Genomic DNA, 9,673 nt, shown 5'->3' with positions numbered 1-9,673 from the left:
AGACCTTCTTTCTTTTTTCTCAGGATCCAATAAACAGCATCTGCCATCTTTGCTCTATATCAAATAGAGCAGATAGCAGAAGTCAAATTTGGGAAGGGGGGTTCAGTTCCACTGTGTTATCTAGTCTGACCTCTTGCACATGCTTGTGTGTGTGTGTGTGTGTGTGTGTGTGTGTGTGTGTGTGTGTGTGTGTAAAATATACATATATAACCCTATGTATAGCTCTACATATTACCCATAATCTCTACTGATTTTAAGCACATATTTCGGTCCACAGGTAACTAAAATATCACATGTGATATTTTAGGAACAGGCTCCCTAGAGCCTGTTCCTGCTCTGGGGAAGAGGAGAGGCCACAGTACATAAGGAACTAGCAGTGATCACAGAGGTGTGACATGGAACTGGATTCAGTCCCTTCTGTTTCTTTGTACATGAGAAGTGCAAGACACCCAAGTACAAGGAGGGCAGGCCTAAGGATCGCAGCCAGTGTCAACCAAGAGTGCAGATCATCAGGCAAGTTTATGGTGATGAGGCAGTCCAAGGTCAAGCCAGGAAGTCAATCCACAGATCAGGTTCAGATCCTGTGATGGTAACTGGGTCGGATGCAGTCCAGTGATCGCTGAGCAGGTCTATAGTGATCAGACAGGTCCAAGTCCAAGTCCAGAAGTCAGTTTGCAGGTCAGGGTCCAGATCAACAGGACTCATGGCCAGACACACGCACAGCTGTGAGACAGGCACAGCTGCAACATTACTCACGTAGGGACTGAAGACCTAGACTTGAGCTGAAATGGACTAGGGGGAGGCCCCCCCACCCAGTGCGGGTTTTTACTCAGATGTCTGTGGTTAGGCAGGGGTTTGACACTGTGGGGAGATCACAGGCTAGTCACTCAGGAGGAGTCATAAAAGCAAGGTCCTGCACAGCTGTTGGTCAGGCTCTATGGCAGTTGGCTGAAGGCTCACAACAGCCTGAGGTAACTGTCAGGGAGCAGCAAGGGCCAGCTGCTCCCTAGAGACCAGGGAGCTAGAAGCTGAGGGCAGTAAGGCTCACAGGGCAGGGCTCCACCACCACGCCCCCATCTCACAGTACCCAAGTAAGATGAGCAGGTCAGGCCAGGGAATGGTAGCTGGTGTTGACTGAGGCCCAGATTGCTTAATAAGTTTATGGGACAAGGTCTGAGGTCAAGTTGGGAGGTCAATTTTCTGCGGAGAATCAGATCTTTTCATGGTAACCGGGGCCACATATAATCCAGTGATTACCTGGCAGGCCTGAGGTCAAACCAGGAAGTCAATCTACAGGTTAGGGTCTGCATTAACAGGGTCTGTAGCCAAGCACAGGCCTGGCTGTGATAGGGCTGGAGACAGGTACACCTATCTTGTAGCTTAGGCAGGGACTAAAGGCCCAGGGCTGAACTTAAATGAGGGCCTGGAGTCCATGGGCAGAGGGAGAGAGTGGAGGCTCCCAGGGAGGCTGGTCAGGGCCATTAAGGCTTTTTAGTGCATTCAAGGACTTGACAGGCATAGACATAATAGTTGCCTTTGGATTTTTTATTCTGAAAGCAGTTTGGGTTTTTTGCTTGCTTGTGACACAGCAATGTCACAGTCTCACTTTGGCTAAGAGCTGTTTGCAACACAAACAGGGGCCAAGAGTGGTAAGCTATGGCCAACAGGACAATGTAAACTAGAATTAAGTGTAATGCACCTTACCGTGAACCATGGATCAACAAGTGACAAGAGAACCATACCTGAAGCTGCTGGAAAGGTGTATGGTGATAGCATTGTGGATTGATTTCATTGGCAGCCTGTGCCAACATAAAGACCTTTGGCAGTAGAGACTGAGGAGGGATATTGTTATGTGAATGTCTGACACTGTGTAGAAGTAGAGTGCCCAGAGTGGAACTGTTATGTGTTGAAGCCAGGCTGCCACTCAAGAACCCAGTAGAGACTGGTGACATATCTACCAAAGCAGACATGACTCAATGGAAGAGTGCTGCCATTTTGTGAGTTACAACATGTAATCTCCCTGTTACGTAAGCCAGGTTTAGGTTAGATCACTCTAAAATGCTGAATAATTCTATTGACTGTGTTAAAAGATTAGCAATAAAAATGAGAGAAGAATCAGACACAATGACAGAGTTAGAGTTTAATGACTAAAATAGGTATAAATCCATGAGCATTTCTTCTAGTCTTGCAAAAATAACATAACATCAGGGATAGGGGAAAGAGAGGTTCTGTTCTAATGCACTCAATAGTGACAGTACATGCCCAACAGAGGAGTGAACAATCCAGCTTGATTATTGCAAAGGATGTAGTTGAATTTCTGCAGTTCTTTGTGAAACCCAAGGAACCTTGCTTTTCAAGGAGTTTCCAGTGGACATATCTAGCACTCTAGTTCTAGGAGGGGTTTGTGGATAAAAATACCTTCTTATTTCTTTTACTAGACAACTAGAGCTGCTGAAATGCAATGGCCATGGATTCTGTAAGCTTCATTTCCACAGTCAACCTACTTAATAGATGGGGGATTTGCTTCTGTTGAATGGGTCATCTGTGGATTTTTGAGTGGCTCTTTTAAGATGAAGTGGAGCTGTTAGTTACATGTTGTAGCTCCTACTGAGCCAGCGGAAAGTTCTCCAGGCTAGCACAGTCTTCAAATGCAGGCACATGTTTAAGTGATTAACAATGAGACATTAGTATAGCAAGAACTGGCATTTGTTGTTATTAGTAGATCAGTTTAAAACAGAGAAAAGTACCTCTTTACACAACAAGCTGTGAACTTCTGGAATCTGCTGCCCCAGTAAGCTGTGGATGCAGATGACAGGACAGGATCAAAAGAGATCTAAGAAATTAATGGTAACAGGTCCATAAGCAGACACTAAAGGGAAGATGCCCAGCTGTACCCCCTAACCTCCCTACTCTAATCACTGTGGATATTGAGGTAGTGTGAATGGATCAGAATGAACTATAGATAGTGGCCAAGCTTGCCTGCTCTCCCTAAACAGCATCATCTCATGCCACTGCTGGATAAGTGTCTGGACTATTCTCTCTGCCCTGCTGGGGCATTTCTTGTGATATTTGGTTCCTTTTTGCTCCTTTGTAGATTTAGGTAGGAGACGAGGCTAGCGCAGAGGACAGCAAGTCTCCAGAGATGTCCCTTTTGATACCCTGAGGCATCCATCCTACACCCAGAAGAGATTCATTTACAAGAGGCAAGGAAATATCCTGTTTACAAAGAAATGGCTCAGAGGAACTAAGGTACAGTGAATCAATCACTTGTTCTGGTGCTAATTTAGCTCTACTCTTTCAGTACCCTTTTCCCATCAGTCCTTGCAGCAGTAGCCCACATCAGAGGAAGAAAAATGTTAGCAGAATAGCAGGCCTGGAACAGTTCCCCATTCTGGCTGCAACCTGCCTCCATTTCCACATCCAGGGGTTTCTCATCAGGGATTTTTAGCATGGTCCAGTATACTCAAGACTTCCATTGACAAGCTGTCTGTCCAGGATATTGGCAGCTTTTAGAAACTGGGGAATATTAGCAACATTTTATGATTGGTCTCTTCTACATACAAGCGGAAAGCTGGTGGCTGGCCATATTTGTGGGTGAAATCTCTTACTATAATGGTGAAACCTGAAATGAAAATAAAAATAAGAAATTAGTATCCTTTAACAACTACACTTTGGTTTTGCTGTGATTTGAAATGGGTGTAGCAGGAGACTGGTCTATTACTTGTAACAGCCCAGAATATATCTTTTCCATAAATGCCATATAAAATGGATTTCCCAGATGTTCAATGACCTACTTAGCCAAAGATGTTTCACTCCATTTCACTAAAAATAGCATTTGTCAGAAAGCTGCAATACATTGAAATCAAAATGTTGCAGAAAATATATTAGTTTTGTTAGGGTTTTTTGGTACATGGCTGTCCCAGGCCCAGAACGTGCACCTATTTATTCAAGCAGAGTCTCTCATCTACAGGGGCACAAACTCTTAGCATTGTCGGTGTACACACTCTCTCTTTGCTCTCCTGCCCTTTACAAGTTCTGACATAGAACAAAAACAAGGGTGGAATTTCCCAGGCAGCAGACATTCTGTTTTGATGAGCTCTGCTCATCTTGCAGAAACTGTATCCTTCTGACCAGTCTGCAAAGTTGCTGAATAAAATCTGGAAGGGAGTTCAATGAACTATGTACGGTATGGTAGTGCCTGGAAGGAGCTGTCTGACCATTGCAGATATTGACAAAAAGTAGTTCAGCAGCATAATTTGGAGCAGGGAAAGCCATGCTCAGAAACAGATTAGGAAGGAATCTGGGGAAGGGTTTCTTAGATGAGGCTAGAGTTTCAGATGACGATTAAGGGATTTCCCACTCTGGAATGTGAAGAAGATAAGCTATGCTCTTAGCCTTTGCTTTATACTATGACGGAGGAAAATCTGCAGTGTTTCTCTCTCAGTGGGATGGGATAGTTCTTGCAATTTTAGTTTATTGCTTTTCCTAAAAGCATGCTTCAGCAGTCTTTAAACTTCAGCTAGATGTGAGCAGCTTCTTTCCTGCATTTGCCACCTCAGTGACCCTAGGCTGGAAATCATTTAATGTGGTTCTCTTCAGAGTCTACTAACCTCAAGGATGCGCTTGAGCTGGAAATGATTCTTATTTATCTGCGATTCAAAGTCCTTAAACCAGGAACCAGCAGCAGCATTTCCACTGACAAACGTTTTCCAACAGTAAATATAGTCTGGAAAAATTGAAACAAGATAACTGACCTGAGTAAACTCAGATACCAGACAAGCTCAAGGAACAAGACTTTGTAACTCCTGCCTTGTGCCCATACCACAGAAACAGCCTGGCCATGGACAGCGTCAGCTGAGGGATACTGTCAACTCTGCAGCGTTTGGAAACATTGCCATCGTCTTTTTTTTCCTATGTCACCAGCAGAGGACACCTTGAACCAGCTTTTTCTTAGCAGCTGCATTTCATTCTGTAGGACAAGGGAGAAGCACCCTGTCTCCCATGCCCTCAGGAGTGATGGAAAAATGATGTCTGTAAACAGGGAGATTTTTCACACAGGTTTGGTTACTAAGATACCTGCTCCCCTTCCTCTGTAATATCTGAACATCATTTTTTGGATGTGAATTTCCCTTGTTGAAAGGTGATGGATAGGCTGCCAAAGGAGATGGATGAGTATAATGGGCATAGAAGCAACACTGTGCCAGATTCACCTATGCACAAAGATCATCATTTCACCCTTTCCCAGTCCCATAAAGGACAGGAAACCTTACCTTCAATTTTCATGACAGAAATGATGACTTTCTTCTCAGAAAGGTCCTTCAGAGCTTTACAGATCTCTTCATCTTCCGTGTAATAAAGCCGTGCTAAGTATATGCATATATTCACATTTGGGTGCTTTTTTAAGAAATACTGCATTTCATAGCAGCAATTTCTACAGGGACTCCAGGACAAGTACAAGGTGATGGAACAGTTGATATTATTATTGGATCTTCTCATCTTAAAGACTTTCTGCAGGAAGTACCTTTCAGCATGAGAACGCCCATTTTTGACCCAGTGTATCCAAGGCAGGCCATTACAACCCCACTGGATTACACATAGTAGGTATGTAGCACGTGGACTCTCACGGGGGTCAAAATGATACTTAAATGCCTTCTTGGACATATACATGCTGAAACAGAAGAGAAATTCCAAGGAATTGGTGCTTACAACTTTGTTTTCGGTAATTTTCCAGTTCAGATAAAAGGGGGAACATGGAAGAAATGAGAGAAAAACTAGAAAGGAAAAACATAGGGAGCAATGCAAAGAGAATAGAGAGGTAGGCACCATGGTAGGATAAAGGAACCAAACTCTAAACCACTAATTTCCCCTTCGTATGCAACTGCATGCAGAATTTTCATTTTCTCACCCCTATCTACAGCTGTCCTCTTCCTCATCAGTGCACGTATTTCTGACATCCTTCTGTATTTCTTTTATGTGTCAGACATTTTTTCAGGACTCCTGTGGAGCATTTCTGATATAGGGTTTTGGGGAACTGTCATGAATTTTATAAAAAGAAAAACAAACAAACGAAAAAAGAAAACAACTGATAATTTATGAAACTGAACATTTGTCCTTATTGGATTCTTTCACTGTTCTTATTTTCATGAGGCTTAGCATAGCCAGCACAATTATAGATGAGAAAAGGATAAAGAAGTGTTCTATATAAAATGATGCAGCTCCCAAGAATGCCATTTTCTGACAGATAGTCCATCTATTAGATACATATCTGTTCAGATCAAATCTCTAAATATTTACAATTAAGTAACTGTACAAAGACTGCCAGTGTTAGTAGTGAGAGAGCATATCTTTTTTATCAGTAATTATCCATTATACATACATAATATATTCAGTCACCATTAGCACTTTGTAGCCTTTGTACAATTGTTTTATATAGAGATGTGCATTAGAATGCATTTTAGATATATATTTTTCCACATTCATGTAATTCAGAATAAATTTAATAGACAGCTGTACAGATTCTTAACAGAAAAATAGAGAAGCAATAAGCATCTAGATTGTCTTACAGATTTGCACTCACAAATAACTAAACCTCCCATTATCTGAACCAAGGACAAATTAGTCTTGCAGATCAAGCAACTGTCACATATTCTCTGTGGGACTTATTATCAATGTAAAAATGTATCTCATTTACCTGAGTCTGTCAGAAAGTTTTGTCTTCTAGCCCTGTCTCCTTCCTCATTCCATTCCTACACATTAAAATGTGTATTTACAGAAACCAGTGAGAAACTGGTTTATAAACCACAGAGCATCTGTTTTTTCTGAGTATATAAACCACAGAAAATATGCATGCACATTTCTTTATCAGACTTTCTAATGAATTTACGAAAATGTGGCATTTAGCTTTGTTTGTTTCATTCTGATAAAGGAATAAATTTTTAATATGATACGTACTTCCTTTAGCATGTCTTTAAAAAACAGCAGAGAGACAAAAAGGAATCACAGGCTTAATTTTTTTTTTCTTATTTTAGAGGTTCAGAGAGATGTATTTTTTCTATTACATTTTCTGGAAGTTAGTGTTTATTAGCTTAAATTTCTTTAAAGCTTGTTCTTGAACATTAGGCAATATATATATGTATGTATGTATGTATTATATATTACATATATATTCCACAGGCAATATAGTGACAGCTGAAGTTCACCAAGGAAAATACATCAAATTCCCCATACTGAAGCCCAGTCAGTTATCTAATTCTGAAGGAAGGTATCTTTATCGTTTTGGAAAACAGAGTCACAACAGAACACAGTGACCTGACTTGTTCAAAGGTATCTGTAGTTGTTGCCATCTGATTATAACACCCAAACAAGTAAAAATTTTCAGATCTTACTTATACTGGCTTTAACCACCCTCTTATCTTTTTTTTGACCATAAAATACTGCACTCTGGATAATCTATTGCAGTGGGTGAACTCTGCACATTTTAAGTGATATAAAGCTATTTCTTTAGGACAATCTTGTCATACACTAATGTTCAAGATATAGCCACCTTAAGTATTTGTTTAGCCAAGTGAAATGCATTGTGTAATCAGCTTAATGCAATATTCACAAAGGTCTGCATTTTTATAGATACTTGCTACAGATATAACTATTTTTTTAAATAATGGATTAATGTAAAGTTAAACAACTCTAACAGAAAGACAGACAGGAAATTAAAAATATGTCATAAAACATTCACACACCATAGAATATATACAGAATCTCAATAGCTGTTCCCTTTTCTCTCCAAACCAGATAAGAACTTGTTTAAAACAAATTGTGTGTTTACAGATAAACTGCACAAAGCCATGCAATCATTTTCATTTTTTATGCTTACAGCTGTCACAGTCCTCCTTGCTTTTTAGCATTGTTATATACAGAACTCACATACATAGAGACTAACTCACAAAAAATCACTTAATAGCTGGTTCCTTGATACAAATATGAGACAAAATTAAGATTCAGCAAATCCAAAATAAGTCCTAAAGCTTTTTTACTTTTCTTTCTCAGTTTGATTCATCAATCTCATGAAGGCGAACTTTTAACTCTTTCAGAAATTAAGAGCTGGAGAGAAATACACCAAATAACTAAAAATATAAAGACTGACCAAGTATTTGAAAGGCGAATTGTACCCTAACATGTTTAGCGGAGTTAGGGGAGAAAGTGGCAGAGGGATGACAGCCAATAAACTAGTTCCTAGGTTTTATTTTCTTTCCCATTAACATGTACCAGTTATGTAAATATGCACTAAACTTTAGGAATGTATCGACTGCTTACAAATATCTTTAAAATGTGTTATTTAGACCTCTTCTATTGTCCCATCATTGGTTTCTTAAACAAGAATGTAATGAATTTATTCTAAAATGTACTAATTTTATGAAAACATCTTATTCTAAAATTAATCTCTCTTATTAAAACTTGGTGCCATAATCTGTATTTGGAATTGAGCTAACAACATCATTATAGAAATGTAACAATTTTCCTTCCTTCCTGTTGCCACATTTTGCACTTTTTTTATTAGCTATTATTTAGAATTCCAATCATTGCAATACTACTAATAATAATGGTAATATCTAGAAATGTGTGACTCTGTATGCATCAAAACTTCTTTATCCTGCGTTGTTCCTCCATTGCTAACACTTTGCAGACCTGGTACAATTCTTTACTAAATTCTACATTCTTTTTTTTTCTCTTTTAGACAGAAAATGTCTGATCTGAAACTTCCTGTTTATTTTGTGCAACAGCAGCCATTTCAAGACCTCAAAAGCAGGGCAGAGCAGCTTGCAATTCTCTTGTTCTCCAACAGTGGGATGAGGCAACTCCCTGTCTTAACCTTCCCCACCTCCAACTTCAACTCTTTTTCTCAGCATCTCTTGTTTCATGACTCCTACAACCATTTTATGTTCAGAACAGCAAAGATCCAGGGGACCAGGCAGGAACTTTCCCAACATACCCAGACTGTGTTGCAGCCCCTTGCAGCCTTGGAAAGTGCCCCACAGTGCCCACATTTGGGATGAGAGTTTCTACTTAGATACTACTGGTACAAGTCATGCACTCCCCCTCCCCCAGGCAAGCTGAACACACAGCACAAATATAAAGCAAAGCTTTGGGGTGACAAGTCAAGGAGTTTGCTTGGTATGGAGCAATGACAACATAGAGCTTAAGCTGGGCTTTTTTTGTTTGCATTTTTTTTTACCCTCGCAGCTTTTTCTTGTACATGGCTTCTTCTCTCCCTGTGGACTCTCCGACACTGCTATGTTTTTCTTCAGTGCTGTTCTTCTTCCTGTTTCTGTTCCTGAAAACTGAAGCTCCACTCTCAGCCAATGACAGAGCACATGCCCAGGCTCAGCTGGGGTGATGTAGGAGGAAAACGAAAAAAATGGTGTGACATCAGTGGTAATAACAAGGCTCTACAAGACTGCCCTTACCAGCAGTCTTCCCTCACCCCTGAGCTGGTGAGAGCTGATACATGTTTTTGGTTAAAAATAGGATATTTGGATAACTTCTTTGAAACCTGCTTTTAAGTTTAAGAGGCATGGTTATAATTCATTGGCAGAAAATGAGATTTATTCTTATATGCAGAAAAATTATTCAAAATGTACAATTATATGAAACTCAGGCCTTTCCTCTGAAGCACCTG

At 40.2% G+C, this 9,673-nt stretch overlaps 1 protein-coding gene across 2 annotated transcripts; it reads right to left on the bottom strand.

Moving 5' to 3' along the window:
* Nucleotides 1–2,125: 2,125 nt before the first annotated feature.
* LOC104152043 (C->U-editing enzyme APOBEC-1) lies at nt 2,126–9,384 on the bottom strand. 2 transcript variants are annotated; one of them, XM_009687183.2, is made up of 4 exons: nt 9,230–9,384; nt 5,271–5,668; nt 4,611–4,726; nt 2,126–3,622 (listed from the first exon to the last, which is right to left on the bottom strand). In XM_009687183.2, the coding sequence occupies exons 1-4, from the start codon at nt 9,250–9,252 to the stop codon at nt 3,608–3,610; spliced, it is 552 nt and encodes a 183-aa protein (XP_009685478.1). In that variant the 5' UTR covers nt 9,253–9,384; the 3' UTR covers nt 2,126–3,607. The 2 variants fall into 2 exon arrangements, with proteins under 2 accessions (XP_009685478.1, XP_068811566.1); XM_068955465.1 differs by lacking the exon at nt 9,230–9,384 and adding an exon at nt 6,692–6,787.
* Nucleotides 9,385–9,673: the final 289 nt, after the last annotated feature.

Source organism: Struthio camelus, chromosome 1 (genome assembly GCF_040807025.1).
Source record: "Struthio camelus isolate bStrCam1 chromosome 1, bStrCam1.hap1, whole genome shotgun sequence".
NCBI lineage: Eukaryota > Metazoa > Chordata > Aves > Struthioniformes > Struthionidae > Struthio > Struthio camelus.
The sequence above is the reverse complement of the archived record's forward strand: the minus strand, read 5'-3'. Positions and strand labels throughout refer to the sequence as shown.